Below are 24,707 nucleotides of genomic sequence, written 5' to 3'. Positions count from 1 at the left end.
CCTGCTTTCATAAACCAAAACTCATACTGTAAACAATCTTGCCGACCAAAAGTTAAAAGTAATGTTTAGACTTACAGTAAGCGTTAAGAAATATTTTGTGTTATTTTGCTTTTCAAATATGTCTTAGAAAAAGAAATCGCTTGCTGCTAAGAGCATTCTGGGATGCGTTTCCACTGCAAAGGGGTCACTCCTTCGGGAAAACAATGGGCGCAGAACAAATTTGCATTGTTTGATTGGCGCTTGGCCAGGAAATACAAGAAGTTTTTGAATTCCGTAATTTTTTTGGAGTCAATTCAACCTCAGCAATACTTTGTGTTACTTGGAATGTCTGTGACGGATCAAATTGGGACAAATTTGAATGAAAGGTTTTGAAACCTCAACAATTGTTGACCGAGCAATATGAATGAGAACCGACAACCAACCGGACTAAAATTGATTCCTTTAGGTTCTTAAATATCTGAAGTAATTGATGACGTTAACGTATAAAGTAACTGATTACATTAATGTATAATGTAATCGATGACGTTAGGATTTGATTTGATTACCTGAAGACATTCCTTTAACCAAAGACTTGAAAAAATAATACAGATAAAAATAAGTATTTCAGATTGAAAGCCTGGTCGTGTAAAACAAAACAAAACAAGAAAACATAAAAAAAATCTGTCTTTGGGATTGAATGATTTAAAAGGCTGATTTTTAGAAATTCTACAGTTGATTTGAGACCTATACAGGCTTTTTTTTAATCTTTTATGAATATATGAATATACTATGAAAAAGGTCGTATCGGATGGAATGCTAAACAGCCACTTTTTCATTTGTACTGGAAGTTTGTGTGAGGGTGAACCAATTTGGGTGTGGTATTGGTGACGGTGCGCAGGTTAAACAGTTGCCCCATTACCCCACCGCAGCAAAGAAAACACACACATACACACGCACGCATGTAGGTGTTTTTTTTGTGACTGTGTGTGTGTATATATATATATATATATATATATATATATATATATATATATATATATATATATATATATATACACACACACACACACATATACACATGATGCCTTTTTCGGCTTTGTTTTGACCGACGTGTTGACAGGGGGTGCGCGGCTTAAAAAAGTTTGTTTGGCACAGTCGGGTTGAACGGAGCGCATCCAAATACCGAGGTGTTGTTTTTCTCCCGGAGTCGCTGTGTCAAAGTCTAGAAAAGTTTTTGTTAAAAAAAAAAAATAAAAGAAAAGTAGATGAGACACAACTGCGCACAATCCGTGCGGGGGCCGCGTTTGGCCAAAGTCGAAACAATGGCAGGAGCGTCTGTGGAGGAAGGCTGACACGTATTTTTCCTCAACTTCTCTGTTGCCTTCCTTCCCCCCCTGTTCTTTTTTCCTCCTCGGGACACGGGTAGCGCGGAATAGAAATTGGACCTGTGACCTCGTTGGAGCGACATAGCATCCGCGCGCCAGCGCGTCACCGAGTCCGCGGGGAGCAACTGCACGAGGTACGGCTATTGCGGCTTTTGTCCGCCGGAACCGCCCCGCCAATCGATGCAGGATAACTAGCGTCTGTTGTTGCCACGGAGACGGCGGCCAGCCGGGACAGCCGACGCTGGACCGGCACGAAAAAAAACAAAGGCTTCTGAGAGATTTGGGTGAATCCCCATTTCCGAGCAAACGCGGCGCGGCAGCATTTAGCCGTTATGCTGCAAAGGACGGTACGGAGGGATGCGCGACCGTAAATAGCGGACTATAAACCGCAGCTTTTTTTCTCATCATTTGAGCCCTGCTGCTTATCTTTTCAAGATGTCAATTTATGAAGCTACTATAACACAGTACTGAATAGATGCCAATCAACGGCTGTGTTCAAATGATTTGAAAAACGTATTAATAATATTAAAATGATGTATCAGTTCAATAAGGTCTTGTTGAAAGGTTTGTCACGTGAAAAACGATCAAAGTATTGATTATGTGTATAAGTGCTATTTAACTCTCCAGTATTGTGTCGATGGTGTGTTGGAAACATGTTCGTCGTGAACATGCAGGCATTTTCCGTCTGCTGAAGATAGGATGTGCCCTGAACCCATATAGAAAAAGTGTTGAATGAAAATAAAAAAATAACAAGACTTGCGACGGAAATCTATATTTCTTGGAGCTCGGCTGCGGCTTATATACCGGCGGCGGTACTTTTTCCTTTTTGAATTTGCTTTGAAATACCTGTTTTATGCGGCCGTCTGCGGCCCTGGCATTGACAAAATACGGCCCCTTGAAATATTTGGGCTCCGACGAGCGATAGCCCGCCTCCGTATTTGCCGCAGAGACCTGAAATCACCTCGGGTGCGCTTTGTCGATACAGATAGAAGAGCCGGGACGGACACCTGCCGCTTGGCGTTAGTATCTCGCCCCGACTCACGCTGTTGCCACGGTGACCCCGGAAGCCACCCGCGAGCTCGTCGCCTCGGCTCCCGTCGCCGGGGGCCATTTGCATACTTTACGAGAGCGGGTAAAAGGACGCCGAGCGAAGTGGGCCCGCCCGCCGGACACACGTTTGGAGCCGGCCCAAGGTAAGCCGCGTTCGCATGTTTCCCACCTCATTTTGCTCGTCCTATTTCGGATGTATGGATGGGTTCCGAAGAAAAATGCAGCGTTTATCTTCGTGTCTTGCCTTAATTTTCCTGTCTTGCTTGAGTCAGAGTGAACTTTAACAGGTGAGCGCTTTTCCTTTGTTAATCATTTACACGACCGACACGATTACGAGAAGTTCTTGTGTACTGTTTTACAGTACAGTGCGTTAGTGTACATACAGTATACCATATATATATATATATATATATATATATATATATATATATATATATATATATATATATATATATATATATATATATATATATATATATATATACACACACACACACAAGCACACACAGTATATGCAGTATATGGTATTTGTACGTGTGTGTATACATATACACGTTTTTGTCATTTGAAGTGTAATAAGAATTTTCTTGTTTTCTTTTAGTTTCAGGCACTTTACTGCTCTTGGTTATTTTTTTCTATTTTAGACTAAGCTGTAATTTGTATCAACGGTGTAACAAAATATTTAACAGTTGTTGAAAGTTGATTTAAAGTTTTCTTTTGTTTAGGTAAGGTTTAGGTATACTTATACAATTTTTATAGATAATAATTTTGCTTATAGTCATCGTGTCGAATGAGGGGGGGCAGTTTTCTCTTTCCTAGGGGGCCTTGGCAAAATATAATTGTAATTGGTGTATATACACATGTATATGTTCTGTAAATGTGTATGCAGTGTGAATGAGGCACGAAGATGAATATCCGTTTGTATGTTCATAGATGGATGGATAGATAGATAGATAGATAGATAGATAGATAGATAGATAGATAGATAGAAAAAGTAATTTATTCCCAGAGAGAAAAAAGTGCCATGTTTTCCAACGCAACTACAATGCAAGTCGCAGTCGTGTTGTCCCTTGTCGCTGGAGTCCCCTAGAGGATAGGAATACATGTGCGCAGGCGACACGAGAACAATACGAAAGCCATCGGCGCCGTAGGCTAGCCGACTTCTAATTTGCCCATTTGGGAACCAAGAGTGTCACGAGGCTAAATGACAGTAAATAAAACATTGGCCAGTGTTGCTGTAAATAATGGAAACGCACCAAGGGGAAGGCGCGGCAGGAAGAGGAAATGGAGCGTTAAGCGGTGGCGCGCCCGCCGTGGGCCGCCCCCAAAAAATGCCCATCCCCACCGGCTTCACCTTGCCTCCTCAGTTCACTAAATGTTCAGTATCGTTTGAAGTGTGCTTAAAAAAAAAAAAAAAAAAAGACCTTTGGCCCGTGAACAACAACATATCAAGCACGAACCAAGACGTTATAACAAAGTTTTATAACTCTCAGGTAAAACTTCCCCGGCCAAAAGCCTGTTGGAAAGAAACAGGACAAAATAATGCAACGTGAAAAGCAAATCTTACTCCCAGTTTCGGCTTCAAATATGTCGCGGGGGCGAAACAGTAGCGCGTCCGTCATTAGGAGTCAAACGAGGTGTTTAATGAAGTCCCCTGTAAGGGCGAGGCCAAGCGGAACCTCCCGTCTTGCTTTTGGTGATGACGCTAGCAATAATTGCGGGAGCAGGTGCTTCGCCGTAAGCCCTAAAGCCAGAGGAAGTGAATGATTAGCGGCGACCCCCGAGCCCCACGGCCCAAGACGCGGCGCCGCTCTGTATTAAAAACCAAACTCCGGCTTTTATCCCCTGCAGGGTTTATTAAGTGGACCGGTTGCCATAGAGACGCGTTGGCAGGATATTGCCGGGCTGAGGCGTAATGGGTCTCCTGACGCAGTTGGCGCTGCTCCTGTGGAAGAACTTCACTCTCCGGAAGAGACAAAAGGTACCGCCGACCCGCCCCTCTTTGTTTTAACTTTGCAAATTCAACTGTGAGGGCGAGAAGAGGATGAGAAGAAACGGGATGCGCCCCTAAATCGCCCCCCTCCGAGAAGAAGAGCAATCTCGCCTTAATGCCCGCCGATTCAAAGCGTCGCCTTTAATTTTGGGACGCCTCGTTTGTGTGATCGTGATGTCGCGTCGTCCGCATTGTCGTACTAACAAAGTCTGCCTTTGACTTAATGAACGGACCGGGCCGGACCGACTGTTAAAGAGTTTGCTTTCAAGGGCAAAGTCTCCTTGTGGCAATAGCAGAACCGCCTCGCATTTTTTCAAACGTACTCAAAATTTACTTTCAAAATGGCACTTTCATTTCATTGATCCGCAGTTCTTAACAAAGCGGGAATTGGAAGGGGGGGGTCACGTCATAACTCTGAGGCACTTTGGATTTTCGTTGAGAAAATGTTTCATTCCGGCCGAGGCTGCGAACCAATGGTCGACGTTGGTTTGATCGAATATTGTAAGGCTCAGAGTACGAAAATGTGGAGCTGGAGTAAATATTGTCGAGAATTATTGTCACATGTATAGCACGAAACCACACGGTGAAATTCTTCCTCCGTCACCTCGGGGGAACAGAAGACGGCAGCCACGGTGATGCTAATGTAATATATCTCCATCTGATTCCATTTCCCACAGAGCGTGATACTTGTAGTAAAAACGTGCCGGAGAAGTGAAAATGATCAGCAAACGCCTACTGTTTCGCTGGCAAACTCATTTGAACATACTTGGGAATACGTTTGGACGTATTTGTAGGCTAAACGCTAAAAACGGGATCTTTTCCCCGCACGCTTTAATACCCAAGGGAAATTCCACATATTTAGCATTTAAGCTACAAGTGCTGTACCTTTGAACGTGTTTGAAGGTATTTTCAAACATATTAGCAAGCACGATCCAACGCAGTTTTGAGTGCGTTTGAAAGTTCGTCAATAATTTAGAACGCACTCGTAAATATTCTCGAACGTACGTCTGAACGTACTTGTAGGCTAAATGCTAAAAACATAGCATCTTTTCCCATACGAGTTCACACTTCAACACCTTGCCGTGATAGGGAAAAACACGTTTTTTAGCATGCAGCCGTCGTTCGAACGTGCTCGCAAATATTTTCAAACATATTTGTGAGTCGTAATCCAGAGGATTCACTTCGATTGGATGCGCTCACATCTCTTAAATCGCAAAACGATTTTCTGGCTCCAACCGGTTTTTGTTACGCCCCGTATAAAAACCTTCCTCTGAAAGCTTTTTGATAAGACGTAACACCCCGTGTCTGGTCATGTGATCACCCGGCGTTATATTAAGAATTTTATTGCCGCTCTCTTATCGGCACAATCGGATAAGAGGTCACGCATCGCTGCCAGATAACACGGCGTATCCCAGAGCAAAATGTCGGGGGTCATTTGTCGAAGCGCGCGGCGACAGAGAACGCGGCGTCTTCTGCGGTCGTTCCGTCGGTTCCTTCGTAACCTCGGCAGTCAGTGGGAGTCGCAACCGCCCACTTGTTTGGTAAGGGGCCCGAGCGCAGCGGCGCGCCCGCCCGCTGCCTCTGTAGAACAAAAGGCATCTTCGCAAGGAGAAGCTTTCATTCATTTCCTTACTTTGTCAGAATAACTTAGGGCAAAATTAAATTGCATTTTTACAACTTTGCAGCGGGGGAAAGCGGGATCCGCCCGAAAGCAATACGCCGCCATTTCTTCGTTCGGCGCGGGGAGGGGGACGGCGCCGGTTTTTGTGCTCGGAATGTAGGGTATTTGCGCGGCGTCAACATGAAAAACGACTATTAGATGAAACCGGTGGGAGTTGGCAAGGACAACAGTGCTTGCGGAGGGCTTGTAGAGGTTAATGACCAATTATATGAATGCCTCGCCAAGCATTTTAACATTTTATAACGGGCACGGCGCTGATTTTATGGTCCGCTCTTTCACATCATTTCAAAGGAGGAGATTATCTATTCACAAAGGCGCGGCTGTCCGGTGGCAAAATCTTCAAGACGTTGAACAAGTCCGTATAATTCCTCCTACGTGGCATTTCTTTTGCAAGTTCCAGTATCTAGCGGGATGCCTCGTCTGTAAATCGCTGAACCAGGAGGAGGGCGGAAGCATTGCCGTCTGTACGTCACGGTCGTTTGAACGTATCGGCGCATGTGAAAATATGTTTTTTGGTGACGTGGATTTAAAGGCGCTCTTGGGGAGTTCAGGGCGGAAGATCGGGTTGCGGTTGGACTTGGGCCGAGGCGAGAGCAAGGCTTTGGGTTGGCTTCATTTTACGGTTCCAAAATCAGATGTCGATATCGTTGTCTTGGGGGAAAATGGTGGCTAAATCGGAACTGGGATTACAATATTCCAAGTCCGGATTTCAACTTCTCATTTGTGGAAATCTGAATGACTGCTTCCGACTCTCATCCCTGGGGGCAAAGAACTTTCTCTGGATAAAAGGTTTTGTGTCACGAAAGTAAAAAAATACCTATATATACTGGTATTTGAGAATCGCGGGGTTGGAGTTGGGGCAATGCCAGGATCGGGATCTCTCATCGTATCCCAACGCTATGTGAGGATGACTCTGAGTGTTTTCTTCAGGTGCGCTTAGTTGTGGAAATCCTTTGGCCTCTTTTCCTCTTCATCATCCTGGTGTGGGTGCGCTTCACCAACGAGCCGACCTACAAAGGCCAGTGTAAGTCCAGGCCCATCCTCCGATTTAGATTCGCTGGGCTCGGCGCTTGCGAAAAATCAGACGAGTGGGTTTCTCTAGGCCACTACCCGAATAAAGCCATGCCGTCGGCCGGGGTGCTCCCTTGGATTCAAGGTCTGGTGTGCAACATTGACAATCCCTGTCTGAGTCATCCCACGCCAGGGGAGACGCCGGGACAAGTCAACAACTTTAACAACTCGGTGTAAGCCAAATCATGTCGTTTCAAACACAACCCATTAAGAGCGCGCCGTAATGACCTTGTTCTCTCAGAATTTCCAGGGCACTGATTGAGCTGCAAAGTCTCCTGGGGAACAAATCCACCCTGGGGAACGTCCGCCGGCTCGCCCGTGACGTCAGCCGATGGGCCTCGGTCACGTCGCGCGCGGACGCTCGCGGCGGTAGGATCTTTCGAATGGCGAGTGCCGTACGAGCCAGATAATCGGGTGTAAATAGAGTCACGGAAAAGCGCCGCGATTCCGCCTCTTATGTCTTTGTCAAGTATTTGCCACCGAGGAAAAGTATGGCCGTTGTTCGGATGACACCCCCGAGGATTTGTTGTTCTCCTTTATCCCTCAAAAACAACCAGGCGTGATTATTTACGACGCCATTTTGCATGCAGGCTGACAGATCATTTGTCTTGATAAGTTGCTGCTTTGCATTAGGCCCATTTGGCGCACCGCTATTCAGATTTTTCCTCATCCGCCCCACCCCGCGCTATCTAATTTGCAAATAGGCAAAGGGAGAGGCGTGCCACCGCCGTGCAACAAACAACCGGTGGGGGACATTTGCATTTCGAGGGTCACCGGCTTGTAATATACAAGATTAAATCCATCAAAGATCCGAGCGGGAGCATAATTAATGGTACGCCTCGTCTGAGGTGAGACTACGAAAAGGTCGTTAGCAAGAACGAGGGGTGGGGCGCCGCGCAAAAGTTTTGCACGGAAACGGCAGTGAATGGAAGAATAACCTTTAAACCACTCGCATATTTATGACTGACTATTTACAAATTCAACTAATTTGGTCTTTAAGGCAGAAACAAGTTGGCTAGCTAGCAACTAGCGAGTGAGCTAGTTACATGATTAAATCCGTAAAAGATACAAGCAGGAGCATAATTAATGGAGCAGGTCATCTAAGGTCGGACAACGCTTGTTAGCAAGAACGACGGGTGGGGCATCATGGGAACATATTGATGTTTTTTTTCTATGGCAAAGGTAGTCGATTACAATCATCGCTCACATATTCATGCTTGACCGCGCGCATTTTTTTTTTTTCATTGCAAAAACAAATCGGCTAGCTAGCCAGCTAGCTTTTTACCAGATTAAATCCATCAAAGACCCAGCCACGAGCATAATTAATGGAATGTGTCATCTGAGGTAAGACTACGAAACGGTCATTAGAAAGAACAACGGGTGGGGAACCATTGAAAAATTTTGGACGGCTGATGGAAGAATTGTTTTTTTTTAAGCGCAGCTTTAATCTCCCACATATTAATGACTGGCTATATTTAAAATAATCCATTTGTGTAAGTGTGTGTATAATTTTTTGAAACTGGCAAAATAGCAGGTAGCTGGTAGCTAGCTGGTGGCCAGCTAGCTATCCAGCTGATTTTTGCAAGGTTAGCTTGCTAGCTTGTTACAAGATAAACGATCCAAGCGGGAGCATAATTAATGGTAAACATCGTCTGGGGTGAGATGCCGAAAAGGTCATTTGCAAGAACGGAGGATGGGCACCGTATGAAAGTTTGGGATGCTCGACTATTTACAAATTCACGCCTTTGTGTAGTAAATGGAACAAAGCCAGCTAGCTTGTTTTGGGGACAAGGTAGCTTGCTAGCTAGCAAGCCAACCGACTCAGCTATTCCCTGAAAAACTCACCCATGCCCAAAATATTTGCTCACCCTTTCCACTTAAGGACAATCTATTCGACTGACGTCCATCCTGAGAGACGACGAAACCTTCTCGGCACACTTGAGAGAGAATTTGTCATTACCGCTTCCGGTGGTTGAGGGCCTCACGGCCGCCAACATTTCCATCTACTCGGTGGGTATAACCGTAAAACAAGCAAAAGAGCAGAGCGGGACTCATTCGAATGTCCTGGAAATGCCCTTTTGCCAACACCAGATCGCAGGCGTCCCGGCACCCGGTCGCCTGGGGAGCATCCTTTGCGACGGCGAGGACCTGGACCGCTACATCCAGTTTAGCAGCCCGTCGGAGAGGGAAGCCTTCCAGAACGCCAGCTGCTCCCTGGGCCCTCAGCGGCTCAGCGACAGCCAGCGACTGCTTCTGCAAAACCTGGACACCAGCAAAGTCTTGGCTCAGGTCAGCCTTATTTTGACGTCATAGAAAGAAGCATCCGTGAAAAAGGAGTTCTTCTCAGTGTTTTAGCCGGAATGGTTTCTTAAAGGGGCCGTAACATGAAAAGTCACATTTTTAGACCTTTTAACCTTGTTCTCAGCCCAATCACCCCCAAAAGGATTCTTTTCCTTCACATGCCTTTCTTATTTTGCGCTCGCACGCTAGTCCCGCCCATGCAGAGGAAAACGGCTTGAAGTGCGCTTATAATGACAGAAGCGAGACAGGAGCAATTCGTATCTCCCCAACACCCCCCCCTACTGTCTGTGCGAGAGAAAACACACGCCAACCTTATCCGCATCCTTTCGTTTCGTTTTGGTTCCGGAGGTTGTCGGCCAAGTAAACAGTAACGTTTCATTTATAGCTACAATGTTTTCGTGTAGAAATGCTGAAGAGGCCAAAATACGTGTTTGGGAGCACACAGCTGGACAATTTGTGTCAGTACTGAATAGAACTATTGTTATGAATACTGGATTCCCACGGGGGCCGATTGGATAGGAGGAACGGGTGTAAGTGAGAGTAGTGTATCGACACCGTTTTGCATTTTAATACCAGGAAAATCTCTGTCTTTTTCTCTTTCCCTTGCCCTTGTCATGATGCGGCATGGTGTGTAGAGCGGAGGAAAGGAGTGGGCCCCAAAAAAATGCAGGAAACTGGGAGATAGTGGCTCAAGAAATGAATATTTAATCACAAACTGAGGCAGGATCCACAGGAACAAAATAATGCAAAGTAACAACAACAAAAAACTTGAAACGAACAACTCACAAAAGGCAGCAGGGACACGGAGCCAGGTAGGCTGGAGATAGTCGGAACGCGTTCGCTGAAGAACTCGGACGGACGGCCGTCAAACACAAAGACAATAACCCCACAACTGAACGGAACTAAACTGGGACTTAAATAAACTCACACAATATTAGGAGAACGCGGGCCAGGCAGGGGAATCTGATTGGTTGACACGCGGGGGCGGGTAAGCAGACGGGCGGACGACATCGTTCTAACGAGACACAGAAGAAAAGGCAGACGCGAGGGCTACGGGAACATGATTAAAACTAGAACATAACCCCATAAAACCAGAAAAGCCATGACCTCCAATCCAAACACGCCAGACAGCTCTCTCTCTCTCTCTCTCTCTCTCTCGCTCTCTCTCTCACTCTAACTAGCTGGATTTTTCTCTCACTTTCTCTCACTCGTTCTCTCACTCGTGTGTGACTGAAGAGCCTCTTTAAGCAGTCAGCTTGTCATCTGCATCTTATGTTATTTGTGTCAAATCTGTTGGATTTCTGTGGGCCCCTTCTCGCTTTGGGGGCGAGCAATTGGCTGCCTTGCCTAATGGGAAGCCACGCCAGCCACTGGCAATTCTGCTTATAGATAGCTTGGGGATGGGGTTAGGTTTAAGGCGATGGGGTTGAGATTTGAGGGTCTGGATATGATTGGGAGTAGGTCAAAGTCACGCTATGAACACGACGGCTCACTGAGCAATGAAGCTATGTGCTGATTCCCCACTTACGCGGATAATATAGAACAATTAAAAGAAAAAAAAGCAGATTTAAATGAGGTGTAAAGGTTTTTTCGTTAGGGTTGCGGTAAGCCGTAGGCTTTTTTTTCTTTTCTTGTAGGAACTCGCCAAAGGGACAAAGCGTTTTCACCCTACGATTAACTGTCGTAGAAGTGTACAGATAAGTTAACTACAGGTAATATTGCTAAAAGGTCAAAACACTTAAACAGCTTTACTGCTGTGTAGATGATGCATCGCTTGCAGTATATTCTGGCTGTTTCTTTTTTTCTCCGCTTATAGCCGGCGCTTCATTTTGCTGCTCACCTCCGCGTCTCCCCGTGATGTTATTAAAATACATGCCATCACCAGAAATATTTATTAGAACCGATGTTCTCTTGAATTCTTTTTAAATCCCAGAGTTCCCGCTGGGATTATGCAAGCCGGCACTTTTTTCTTTTGAGTTTATCTTGGAGGGAAAATATATGCCCCAGCAAATCCAATAAATAAGTGATAAGGCGAGGAAGTTTGTAGGGGAGATTATTTGAACAATTTCAGCCCACAGGCGCAGTAAAAGAAAAGCCTCGGACAAAATAGGGCGCAGGAAAAAAAAAAAAAAAAAGAAAAAGCTCCCGGGTGCCGTCAGCAAATGGATGGAATAGAACATCAAGCCATCGCGCTTAAAGGCCCGCATGCGGAATGACGGCGATAACAACAAGAGCGCGAATGAAGGGACGACGACTTTATCGCCCAACTGGTGAACGGTGAAGGCCTGACTGGACCGTGCAGGCATGTTATCAAATTGACGTTTTTGTTGTTTGGTTTTTTTTTAAACCGCAGAGGTTTTGACAATTGCATGGCGGGTTTAATAGCCGGAGCTTTCCCACACTGACTTGTCATGGTGTGTTTGTATGAGAGCGTACACACTTAAGGCTAATAATATCTTTGAGGTAGTTTACTTAGAAGGACGTTTATCGGAAGGATGTGTGCTTGAAGTCGTTTGTGGAAGGATGCAGGCAGATGAGATGATGTCATTCTAATGGTTTGTACCTTTGAGATCGTTTACGCGAGATCAGTAAAAAAAAAAAAAAAAAAATCCCATGTCTGTGGTTCTACAGTTACACTGCAAACGAAAGACACAAAGTGTAACACGAAAACAAAGGCGGCTAAGGGGTTTAACCCAGGCTACAAAACACCGTACCACTGGAAAATGTTTACTTCATATCGGCATCGCGTTTTTGTGGAAGTTTCCCCGTAATTATATAAATGATGCGTACTTGTAAGCATGTTTACTTTGAAGAATGTGCACCGGTGTGGACGCTTCCTTGCGAGGACGTGTAAGGATGCGTACCAATGTTCACGCGGTTTTGACCGTCCTACTCCGCGAACTTAAAACAGCCCTCATTTTGAGAACCTGAGCGTCCGCGATCCAGATCATTTCTCTGAAATCCCGGCCCCAATTCCAAACTGAGCCACGCGTACCATTGCGCCTGATATTTCTCCAGCTTCCGTCAGCGTTGAATTTGGACGGCGTCTACGTGACGACGCTGCTCACGGGAAGCGCGGCCAGTGCCCTCCCCGTCCTCCAGGAGGTTGGTATTGCAGTCACGCAGCAAATCTTTTCTTGATATGATGATCAAATATGTTTTTTTCTCTCTTTTAAACCAGGTGAGCCGTTTGCAGAACTCCATGATCCTCGCAGGGCGGTTGGATTTCCAGGGGGACGCGATTGGCAGCGTCAATATGCTTCTGTGCGGAAAGCAGCTTGACTCCAATTCCACCAACGTGACCCTGGGCTCCCTGTCGCTCACACCAGTGCTTAGCATGCAGTCAATCTCCAGGCAGCGCAACACTTCCAGTGAGCGTCCTTGCAATATTTGATAATATAGCCGTATTTTGCTCCCGGCCGCCAGGAATGGATTATTACCGTATTCAATTGGGAGGTATTTCAACAGAGGATTTCTCCATCAAAGAATGTGGAACTGAGCTTATTTTCTACTCAGGATATATTTGTGAGGACACGTGCTTTTTTTATTATACAGTTGTATACTCGTGAGATTACGTATTAGTCGGGTCATCGGTTCTAAGGACGTGCAAGTACGACTTGTTTATTTTTTGGCGGGGATATTTTCCTTCCGAGCGTCGATACTTGGGAGCTTGTTTGCTGCAAATGAGCTTTCATGAATGTAAGTGTAGTGTCATTTAGACACACTTGACTAGGGTTGCAGCCGAGACCGCATCAGAAAAGACTAAGACTAAGGCAATTTGACAATTTTTGTACATAAATAGGTCCCCACACCCCCCAAGAAGATTGTTGCATGTATGAATAAGGCGGATAGCACTGAACACTTTGAGAGGTTGAATGTAAATATATATTTATATTTTACGATGTTATGACCCTTTCAAAACCCAAGTTGGGTGATAACAAGGCCAAGGGCAGGACCAAGGCCTTTTTTTTTCATTGCATTTGCAGCAAAACAAATTCTGCTACGTTTTTTTTAGGTAGTCCAATTAAACATATCTCAAATGTAAACATGTTGTTTCACTTTGACAATTCAGCCGCCTAAGTATTAGCTAGCAGTAGCGGTCGAGAGCGGTCTTGGAAAAAAAAACAAATCTAGTGTCTGATCCGTATGAGAGCGACGTAAACTCCGAGACGCTTGTACAAAGTGGTCTTGAGACCGCGCTGAAACCAAAATGGATCCAACAACAATTCTACTTCACACGTACAATGTCCCCTGGCTACTATCGGTTGTTGTCAATTTGGCTCATTTAGCATCACTTTTCCTTAATCCGCGTGTAACGTTTCCTAGCTATGAAATTTTGCTGCAGGATTGAGAAGCAAAGCTGCTCCCGTGGCCCAATGAGGCGTTCGGTCGGCAAACAGCCGTAGCGCGGAAATGGCCTGGAGCAAGACGGGCCGAGGGGCCGGGCGCGGTCCGGCCGGCCGGCCAGGCCAGGCGCGGTCCGGCCTTGCGTTTCCACTTCTTCCCGGCGTCCAAAGGGTAAATGCGCCGCAGGCTTTCCGGTCGGCCGATTTCGTTCCAAAAGATCCCCGAGAATTAGATCTTTGCTTTTCGACATTTCATTAAAGCTTCTCACGAAGCAAGAAGCGGCGCGCAATTAGATTTTAATAAGACGCCACTGTTCCCCGGGAAAGAAAAAGTTGTACGGCAAACGGTGCCAGCGCAAATGAGCGCAAACGCGACGTCGGCCAGACAAAATAAGCACTAACGTGTGGGTTAGCGCGCTAATGGCTGTTTTGGCATTTTCTTGCACTCAAACGTGTCCCGGAACGCCACGCGGCCGCGTGCGTGAATGGCCAATTACGACTGCTCTGGAAGTGTGAAAGCGCTGGCAAAGGCATCGTAAATCGCAGACGTTGAAGTCCGATTCGAAATGCCCGAGATTTCGTTCTTTTTCTTGGGCTTATTCCGATATAAGATCAAAGCGTACGCCGTACAAAAATAGATCACGTATTGCCGACCTTGCCGTTGGCAGCTAATGATTAGAAGCCGATCTTGGTGGGCCAGCGTTACACAAAGTGGCATCTGTTGCCGCCTTTGATGGAAACAGCTGGCCGGGGTCCGGGTAGAGGGCGGCCATTAGCTCTCCTCTGGCGCCCACCTCCCAGCAGCACCTGCGAGAGGCGGCGAGCAAGCGGGAGGGCTCGCGTTTAATTGCTCTGAAAACGCCTGCTAACATCTCCCCTAAGGTGTGGCGGGCAGGAAAAAAAAAAAAAGTCAAAGAAAAAGACTGCTCAAGGAGGATGCTAGAAGGGAGATTGTCGGACCTTGGAGGCCTATATGCGTGATGCTTTTTTTTTTTAAACCCTTTTTTATCTTAAAGTTAGGTTTATTTTTTGGACGGAATTTCTTCTTTTATATTATAATGAGATTTTTCATTTTAATTTTTAAAATTTGGCACATTTGATATTTCAGTCAGAAACTTCAAGTCCTCATTAGCATTTCGCCGGCCACGTGAAACGATGCGGCGGGCCGGATCTGGTCCCCGGGCTTTGAGTTTGACACCCGTGTAGTACTACCTGTGTACTTGTGAGACTGTCAACTTGTAAAACTGTGTAAATATGAGCCTGTTTGGTTTGCGCCCCTGAAAGAAGAGGATTCTTATTATGTGGAGAGCGGTGCAGTAGCGCCGCGGTCCTCACTTAACCTGCTTGCGGTTTTCCTAACCTACCTCTGCTATTCACGTGGGCAGCCCAGTTCAATTAATAATGACACAGCTACTGCTGTGCATTATTCTCACAAAGTTTTTTTTTTTTTTTTTTTGTGGACTCAGGTGCTCCCAAATCCCGCATTTAGAGGTGAACGTAAGAAACCGGGTGAAAAGAGTAGTACAATTTCTACTCCTGATATCCTAACCCTCGCAGAAAACGACTAGTTTTTCCATTTCCCAATTGCGTCCGCAGGTTCTTTTTGTCAAACCCTCGTTGACACTCTGGAGGGAACCCCTGGCCTCCGCTACATCTGGAGTACCTTCAAGCCTTTTTTCCGTGGAAAAGTCCTTTTCACACCCGATACCCCGGCCACACGACTCATCGTGAAAGAGGTAATAAATTGTCACCGGTGTAGACTTGAAACGAGTCCTTGATTAAAAAAAAAAAAAAAAGAAGAAGGAAAATCCTTGACAATTCATTAGTTATTTGTAGTTCAAAAACAAGTCAAGCCAGCCGCAGCAAAAAAAAAGAAAAAGTGCTATGCGTGACCGTGCCTACCGGCAATGTTCCGAGAAAATCAAACTTTAAAATACACTAATGCGTGGACAACGATGCCTTGGTATGCATTTGTTTAAAAATTGTTCCTTGTGGCGTGCAACGGTGCGGGGGCTAAACTGACTTGTCTTCCAGACTGAAGAAAGTCGATAATTGGAATCTGCTTTACGTTGCCGATAACGAGAAGAAGTCAAATCATCTTCAATCTCTAATTAAGTACACTTAAAAAAAAAAAAACACCTTAATGATGTTGACGTTGCGTAACGAGACACCTGTTGCCAGATGTAGCAGCTAATTGCTAGCAGCTAGCTGCTAAGAGACAGGCTTCCTGTCAACTTCCTTTCAAAGGCAATTTCATACGTGAAAACAACTGTGCCTTATTGCTAATTGTCTTACACATACGCAGTTCCTAGTTATCAATAATTAACGAACCGGGCTTACTGAAAAATGGCGTTTTAATTAGCTTGATTGCTAATTCGCTACTGATATCATTTTGTCCCATACGTAATCATGTTTGTGGAAAAAAGTTTTCTGGGATGTACGGTTTAAGTTTAAGCAAAAACTGTCATCATATATATTTTTTAGCATATTCCATTATGAATATATTCCATTATTTGTTCAACGCAGCTTGGTTTCGATCAGTTTCTGTTTGTGTTGTTGCCGTCATTCAGGCTAACGAAACCTTCAGCGCCTTAGCCGCGCTAAAAGCAGCGGCCGACGCTTGGGCTGAACTGGGACCACGCCTTTGGGATTTCTTTCAAAACAGCCGGGAGGTCAACTTCATACGGGTAAGGTTGATTTCCAACACCGTCTCTGTTAATCAATCGTCAAGTTCTGCGGAGAATCTGGGGGGCGTCGTATCGAGTCTCGGCCAGGGCGCCCAGATCACTGACCGCTGCCCCCCGACGAGTTCCGACGCCCCGACCGGGCCTTGGACGGTCCAAAAAAAAGAGCCGACCCCCGTCTGAAAAACAAAGGAGGTATAGACGCGGCGGGGGAGAGCGTGGCGTTTTGGAGCCTCCCGCTCAGCACGGGGAAGCCAGGGATGCAAGTAATTACGGATAAGTACGGGATCATTTTCATCCTGGCAGAAGGGATTATCTATAGAAGTAGAGGACATGGACACTTTGCCTGCACCTCTATCCCTTTCCCTCCCTCCCCTTCTCTCCCTTGCAGTATTTCCTTGACACTGACATTACTCTAGCGTCGGTCCAAATGAGCTTATAGGCAGCTGGAGGGAAGCAGACATCGGGAGCTCCGCACCGCCGCCGTATTCATTACCCTAGCCCTAACCTTTACACAAATGGGCCCGCGTTCCTCCTTTGTCTTCATTTTCTCCGCCGTCGCCCGGCGCTACCGGCCCACCGGCCCGGAGAGCCTTTCGTCATCGCCGGCGAAGGTCGTTCAAGGTCGCCGACGTCTTTTAGTTTTGATGGACCGATTACCGCGGCCGGCGAGTCCATCCGAGGTCCGGAGCCGAAAAGAAAGGCCGTAAACACAGGCGTCGAGGAGCCCGGGGAGTCAAAAGGGGTCGGGGACCTGATCCCCCGTCAAAGGAACATTTCCAAATTTTTTCCAACTTTTTGCTACCTTCGGGCCCTTGCTTGTTACTCCGCTTACAAACATTCAGATCCCAAGAGGAACGCGACATAACATTGTGAAGCTCAGTTCGGCAAAGACTCGACACATGCTACGCGGTCTTGGTACAGGTTATTTTCACACCTGGTGGTTTTTGTGGCACGCTACGGTTTGAAGCAATGTTTTGCTTCGACTGTTTGATTCCTTGCACTTTTTGACATGCTGCTCCCGCAATTTTTCATCTGATTTTCACCATACCACCATCAACAGATTCCCCCAAAAATGCTAAGAGATGCGCTTGCATTGTTGTCACGTCAAATATTCACAAATTTCCTCAAATGTAAAATGTTCACCCCAAAATGACCCATTTTCAATGAGGCTGAATTTCCCCCACGTCTTTCCAAATGCAAAATTACAGATTCAAAAATGTAAATCATTCTGCTCATCGGTTTAACATGCCAAAACTCAATTTCGTAACGTGCCAAAAATTCCCAATTTTTCACCCCTCAAAAGTATCCTCCATATTGCGACTTATGAGATAGGAACATCGCGTTTTTCATTTTTGACTCCTCCCTCGGCATTACCCGACCAGTACAAACCATTCCAATTTCTACTTCGGACCATTCAAACTTATTTATTATTTCGACTTACAAAATTTTCTGAGGCCAAAAATGTCAACTTTGCAGGTTCCAGTTTCATCTCCAGTTTCCACATTTTCGACCCGTTCAAAGAATTCCAACTTCAGTGTGCTCGGTTTATCCTATATATCATTCGGCATCATTCCTAATAATACCCGAAATTTTGAGTCAGGTCCTTAGTCTTCTCGCTTTTACAGATGTAGGTCATATTGAGCCAGATAGATTTCTCTTCCTGAGAAATGTCCAAATCACACAGTTTCAGACACGTTTGTCTGACCAAATATGCGTGGGGACGTTCTCGCTGTACGTGGTGAAAGTACGTTGTGTTGTCAGGCTTTGCTGGCCAATCGTTTTTTTGCCGCCGCCCTGGACCAGCGTCTCAACGGAAGCGGCTCGAGCGCCGCTCTGATCGCCAACTTCCTCTACGACGGCCCCCCGGAGGAGCGGCCCGCCGGGATGCCGCCCCACGACTGGCGGGACCTTTACAACGCCACCGCCCGGATTCTCCAGCTTCTGTCCCAGTTCCTCGGCGTACGTATCCGGCGCCACGTCTCGGGGCGGCTTTTGTGTCGGCCGTACCTCGGCTGTTTATTCGCGGCACCGAAAAGATCTTTTCACTCGTTTGTGCGCGGAGAGAGGCCTTGCTGTCTGTCGACTTTTAATGGCGTGAAATACGGCACGAGCACACGCGAGCAGTCGGGGTATCGATCTGTGCCGCGGTTAGCGGCGGGGGCCCCTTTTCTCAACTCGGTGTGATCAAACACGTGTGGAAAGACGGGTCTCACGCACAATTCAAAGTGGGGTTTGTCGATGGCCGCCTCTCCATGATTCATGCGCTCTGCTCCCAAAAAGTTTGGGATTTGGAGTCGATGGGTGGAAATTTCCGGAAACTTTGCACACGTGTAGATGAAGCAAATGTTTTTGGAGTTGAGTTTCATTTCCGTTGCTTTGCCTAACTTCCCGTGTAAACGTGTCCCTGTTTTGTGCTAGTGTTTGGACCTGAACAAATTTGAAGCCGCTCCCAGCGAAAGCCAGCTGGTGGGCAGAGCGCTGCAGCTCCTCAAGAATGACACTTACTGGGCCGGGGTGGTCTTTGATAACGTGCCGTCCGACGGCAGCCGACTCCCTCCTCACGTGCGCTACAAAATCCGAATGGATATTGAGGAGGTGGAGCGCACCGACAAAAGGAAAGAACGGTACGCAGCAGCGGATCAAAGTCGTTCGCTTATTTATTCGTTATCCGTACCAGTACAAACCGTGCGCGTGATCGTACCGTTTGACAAATATTATTCTTATCGGCCCGGAAATGATATCGCCTGGCGCGCTGGGTTTACCGTACGGTAAGCTGATATCGTTTGACACGGGGCAAATAACACTTGAATTGTTAATACATCGTATTTTTGATAGTATTTCGTGTTTTTCCACAAACAGTACGCGTAATATGGTGTGTTTGTTGTTGTTTTTTGCATCGCACTCTTTGACACCGTTGTTCCACCCGTGGTAATGTTTTACACACGGTAAATCCTGGATAGCAATATTTCACGTGGGGCTGGTTGACTCATAGTTCACATAGTATTACTTGGTACAAGTGGGACTATCTGACACGCACTATTTTCGACACGTTACTTTTAATACTTTGGTGAATTGTATTTTGGACACAATATCGCTTCACACATGGTACACGCCAACTGTATTTGTAATGCCTGCTACATAGGCCATTGCCACCTTTGCCACACGCCAACTGTATTTGTAATGCCTGCTACATAGGCCATTGCCACCTTTGCCACACGGTATTTTTGAGATACCATTAGTATCGTTTGACGTGTTAAGGTTCATATTTTTGACAAATGGTAAACGTAATATTGTTTGGCGCGTGGCATGTTTGGTAACGTAATATACATCATTGATCGATATATCCCACGACTTGGCAAACACAATTGTTTGACCCGTAGTCGTGTTGTCACGTGGCGCCTACTGTATACTGTAGTATTATTGGGTGTTTGACACATAATACACAGTATATCGTTGGATATATGGTACAAAGTATTATTCGACCGGTATCTTTGACGGATGGTACACATTCTACCGTATGACCTTACGGTCAGTTCTTTGTTCGCGCCGTGTACAATCGTCTCCGGTGTTTTATGGACGACTTTGAAAAGGTCTGGAGTTTTTTTGAAAGGCGAGATGTTATCGCCTAAATTTCGTCGGCATCGCGACGGACTTCTCCGACGGCGGTTGCGACGGCCCGCTTGACGTTTTCTCGGCCTTTGGCGGCGCAGATGACTATGTGTCTGCTTTTAATAAGGTCATGGTCTCCGGGGGCCCGAGACAACTCTTTTAACGACCTGCGCTATATACGGGGAGGCTTCGTCTACCTGCAGGACATGATGGACCACGGCATCATACGGACGCAAACGCCCGGCGCCCCATCCCTGGGCGTTTTCGCTCAGCAAATGCCGTACCCTTGCTATGTGGATGACCGGTGAGTACAAACCCTTTTTTTTTTTGGGGGGGGGGGGGACTTACAAAGAAATGTAAAATATACAACAAAAATGGTTGTTATAGAGCCAAATGACCTCAAAACAAGGCAGCAAATGTTATGTGCACACTTTAAAAAGTGGCCGCTTCTTGGCAACTACTGCACCGCGTCAGACTGGTTTGGAAACAACGCCACTTCTGCATAACAGAGGTATGAAATTGAAGTCAGATTATTCAGCTACACCTCTGTGAGGTGCTGCTGTTTTGATGAGCCCAAAAATTCCATTGCGCTTTTGACGTTTTACGACACATGGTACACATACTCTGTTATTTGACTCATAATTCTTTATGACAGTGTTGTTTGACACACGGTATCATTTGTCCCATGATGGTTTTTTTTTTTTCCTAGATTGGATTGAACTGTCAGGGTGTAATTTTGACATACAGTTGTTTTTGACACAATACATATTATTTGACAAATGGTAATTTCTGAACTGATCCTACACATGGTGTTGACAGATAGTATCATTTGTTTCATATCTTTCTTCGCTGGATCGGACGGAACTGTCCGGATGTCTTTTTGACGTACATTTGTTTTTGGCACGATGCGTATACCGTACTGTAGTATTAGTTGACACGTGGTCATTTTTGATCTGATCGTACACATGGTGTTGACAGAGCATCATTTGTCTCATGGCATTTTCTTCCTTTGATTGGATTGAAGATCGAATGGGACGGATATTTGGCATAGAATTGTTTTCGACACGCGGGACGCATACGGCAGTATTGTTCGACGCGCTCATTTTCGACTCATGCTAAACACGGAGTTGATGTAGTGTGGTTTGTCTCTTATTTCCTGTCCTTGATTGGATTGGGTGGATGAGCGCTGTTTTAACACATGCTACACGCAGTAGTTTTACTTGAAACATGGTCATTTTTGGCTCATAATACATATGTACACATGGTAAAATAGTATTTCTTGACATCATATGCGCCATGGTATTTTTTTCTCGGTTGGATTGAGGTTCCATGAATGGATTGGCCGCACATAGTAGTTTTGGACAACTGGTCCACAGCGTTTGTTGGCCATGTAGCGTCTTTGACAATTTTTGGGTCAGCTGTTGAGTTTTAATGAGCTTGGTCACATGGCACATCTACTGTAATACCGTGCATGTTTGGCACGTGATCTTGCTTGGCATATGAATGTGATGATACTTATGGAAATGTTGGAAACATGTTTTGATTTGACATGTTTGCGTTGAAACGTTGAATCCTTATTCTTGGTTTCTGTCGTGTAAAATAAAACACGTCGCGCTTCAACTGGGTGAGCGCGGCTCAGTGGGGGCCGCTGTGTTGGTTAGCGACAGCATTCAAGCGGGCTCCGGTTTTCCCTTGCCTAATTGTGAGCAACCTATCATTGCAGTCTCTGTCCAATTTTCCTTCCTGAGATTTGTATGTCCGGACGCACGGCTTACCAGCGCTCCCTCGGGGTAGAGCCGCCGATCCTCACGCGTTTGTCAGAATATCCGTCATCCGCGCGAGTCATCCATTTCACAAAACAAGCGCACGCGCGCACAAAAATGCATTCAATCAGGCAATCCAGGCAGTCCAAACTATCGATTTTAGTCAAAGCACAGGAAAGTCCTTAATAGCCCGTGGACGCTGAATTATTGAAGCGAGTCCCTACCCGCCGTGGCCATTTGATTCTCAACGGCCGAGACGGCGGGCGTACGTAACGCAGCTCGCCCTAATCCCCTTTCATCATGTTAGCGCCGTATCGCCGGGAAAAATCTTCCAACGCCGATCCTCACAACATCACGCTCGCCGCTAATAAAGCAAGAAGCCCGGAGATAATTACTGGGGAGATTTAACAAGACCGCACCCCCTCCACACTGCGGAACAAAGAATAGTCAGCTCCGCTGGGACTGCCATTTCCAGAGATTAGGAATCTAATTTCGGAGTATTATGTGCTTTACGTCGCAGACAGTTTTCAATAAAGCCATCTTTACTGGCTGTTTGGCTAGCTTGAAAATGATGCCTTTGTTTGCCCGTTTAAGAATGATGCCACTCACATGCGGTATTTTTTCCTCCTCCTCCTCCCCATAGTATCCCCTCATAAATTTGGATCTATGAAAAAAGCTGAAACGTAAAACATGAGAAAAGCTGTCTGAAAGAGCACATTTGAGCTGTTAAAATGTGATCAGTAGAAACGGCAACCGTGTCACGCCGTCAGCATTGTGCCGAGTCCTTTACGTTTATCGCGGCAAAGTTGATCTTCAAGTTGGCCTCCTCACCACATTTCGTGTTATGCGGAGCTTTAACAATTGTTGCCGTGATTGGCTTGACATTTTTTCTGAGGCGTTGACTAAAAGCGGTTACCTGAGGTCATGAAAAAAAAGGTCTTCGGATTGCGGAATCCCTTATTTTCAGCCCCGATATATTTTCCCCTTTTCAAACGTATGCCTGCGCAACGCAATCTCGGAATGAAAAGTCCTCTATTTCAGTCATTTCATCCTTTTACAGGAAAACATCAATGACAAATGTTTGCGAGCGATTTGATCCCATCGCCGCCCAACTCGGAGCGCGTCCGTCCGCTCGACAGATGGGCTCAATGGAGGATGGCCTAATTACCCAGGAATTTGGATTCGCGTCGCATTGGGGTGGCGCTTTTTACATTGGCCGCGGCCGGACAGTCGCCGGCCCCCTCGGTGGCCACGTTCCATCTTCCCGAGAGGACCGATTAATAATTACAGAAGATAAATGGAAGCCATAAAGCACAGCAATACCCTCAGTCCCAACACCATTTACTCCCTCGCCCGTGCCGCCACGCCGGCAATCCGATAAATTATTAACCCTTGAAAATTGCTATTTCATTCATGAATAATTGAAAAAGGAATCAGACAAAGGAAGATGCGCTGAAACAGAGAAATGGGAAAGGACCGTGGCGGTAATTATTTTAACTGCGCCGTCTCCGCTCCGGCGGATGGGAAGAGCGAGAAGCTTTCATCCACGTATCGGAGCAGCTGCCTGTTTGCGTCGCTTCGGATGGGATAATTCCCGACCAAAAATGGAACTTGTGGGAAAATACTGCAGCGTGCTGTGAGATAACACAAACATCATGACTTCTAATGTAAAATTATGTTTTAATGATCGGATGAGTTCATTTCATACATTGATACTATATTGGCATTGTAGCGCTTTAAAATGATATATTCTTGTTTTTGGGGGGAAATTTTGTGGATCAAAATGACTCAAGTTGAGGACTGGGATCGGTCTGACAAAAGCGGTCTCAGCGATGTCAAATGACACCATACATAGCATAAAAGAATAATGCTGCCTGATGGTCTGTTTTCACCGCAAGCTGTTTCTGGGCGTCCCTAAATTTAGGTCGGGCCGCCGAGGTAACGGGAGCCGCGCAACGCCGACCCGCCGCGGAGTTCTATTACTTAAGCACCCTTTGATCGATCCGCCCATGCATAATTCAGGAGCATCCGGTGGCAAGGTTGTCGGTGTCGGACGCGAGGCGGCCGATCCCGCCGAAGGAGTTAACGCAACGGGAAGGCCGTCAGCTGTTCCGCAGACGTCGCCCGCATTAGCATTCGCGCGGCTTCTCTCGCTTCGTCTTTAGAAAGGGCTTTGGCTTCGCTGAGGATTGGGCTTTCTAGGCTCCGCCGGGCACTTTTTGCATATGTGATATGGTAACCACTTAAAGTCCAAGCCCTCCGAAGACTCTTTGTCCAGGAAAGCGGTGCGGAAAAGAAATGTATTGCTCAAGGTTTCTCAAAGTTTCTCAACATTAGGGTCAGCCGCTTTGGAAGGAACAAAGCTGATTAACCTTCTTTGGGGCTGTGTTTGTGACATTGGACAGCTATGCATAAGTCCCCATAATGTAGGTTATTACGCCGTGTTTTTCAGACTAAAACCGCAACTTTTTTCTCACGGTTTGAACCCTGCGCCTTATAGCTCAGTGCGACCTAGATGTTCGTCAATGGCTGTGCTCAAAAAGGGTTTTAAAAATAGCGTATTAAGAATGTAAAAATCATGTATAAATTGAGATCTTTTTTGTGATTATATATATATGTGTATATATGTGTATATATATGTGTGTGTATATATATATGTGTGTGTATATATATATATATATATATATATATATATATATATATATATATATATATGATTCTAGATATGACTTTTGTGCAATGTGTTTATATGTTCAGTCAAATGATAAATCAATTAAACTCAGGAAGAACGAAGAAGACGTTATCGATGTATTGATGTTGAACTGCAGTGTTCTGGCGGTCT

General features: G+C 45.9%; 1 protein-coding gene across 3 annotated transcripts in view; it reads left to right on the top strand.

The window, feature by feature from the left end:
* The first annotated feature begins 2,388 nt into the window (after nt 1–2,388).
* Nucleotides 2,389–24,707, top strand: part of LOC148428507 (phospholipid-transporting ATPase ABCA1) — a 63,940-nt gene continuing 41,621 nt past the window's right edge. For 2 of the 3 annotated variants that reach the window (XM_088432080.1, XM_088432081.1), the window contains exons 1-14: nt 2,395–2,557; nt 4,266–4,395; nt 7,019–7,112; nt 7,191–7,332; nt 7,401–7,528; nt 9,042–9,169; nt 9,251–9,448; nt 12,479–12,565; nt 12,642–12,831; nt 15,403–15,542; nt 16,377–16,493; nt 18,255–18,452; nt 18,912–19,117; nt 20,230–20,406. In XM_088432080.1, the coding sequence (XP_088288206.1) occupies nt 4,330–4,395; nt 7,019–7,112; nt 7,191–7,332; nt 7,401–7,528; nt 9,042–9,169; nt 9,251–9,448; nt 12,479–12,565; nt 12,642–12,831; nt 15,403–15,542; nt 16,377–16,493; nt 18,255–18,452; nt 18,912–19,117; nt 20,230–20,406 (1,871 nt within the window). In that variant the 5' untranslated portion in view covers nt 2,395–2,557; nt 4,266–4,329. Of the gene's footprint in view, nt 2,558–4,265; nt 4,396–7,018; nt 7,113–7,190; nt 7,333–7,400; nt 7,529–9,041; nt 9,170–9,250; nt 9,449–12,478; nt 12,566–12,641; nt 12,832–15,402; nt 15,543–16,376; nt 16,494–18,254; nt 18,453–18,911; nt 19,118–20,229; nt 20,407–24,707 lie in introns of all 3 variants that reach the window. The other variant, XM_088432086.1, reaches the window with a different exon arrangement.

Source organism: Hippichthys cyanospilos, chromosome 1 (assembly GCF_059441005.1).
Source record: "Hippichthys cyanospilos isolate Australia breed blue-spotted pipefish chromosome 1, RoL_Hcya_1.0, whole genome shotgun sequence".
Taxonomy (NCBI): Eukaryota; Metazoa; Chordata; class Actinopteri; order Syngnathiformes; family Syngnathidae; genus Hippichthys; species Hippichthys cyanospilos.
Note: the sequence above shows the minus strand (reverse complement) of the source record. Positions and strands in the feature narration are given on the sequence as shown.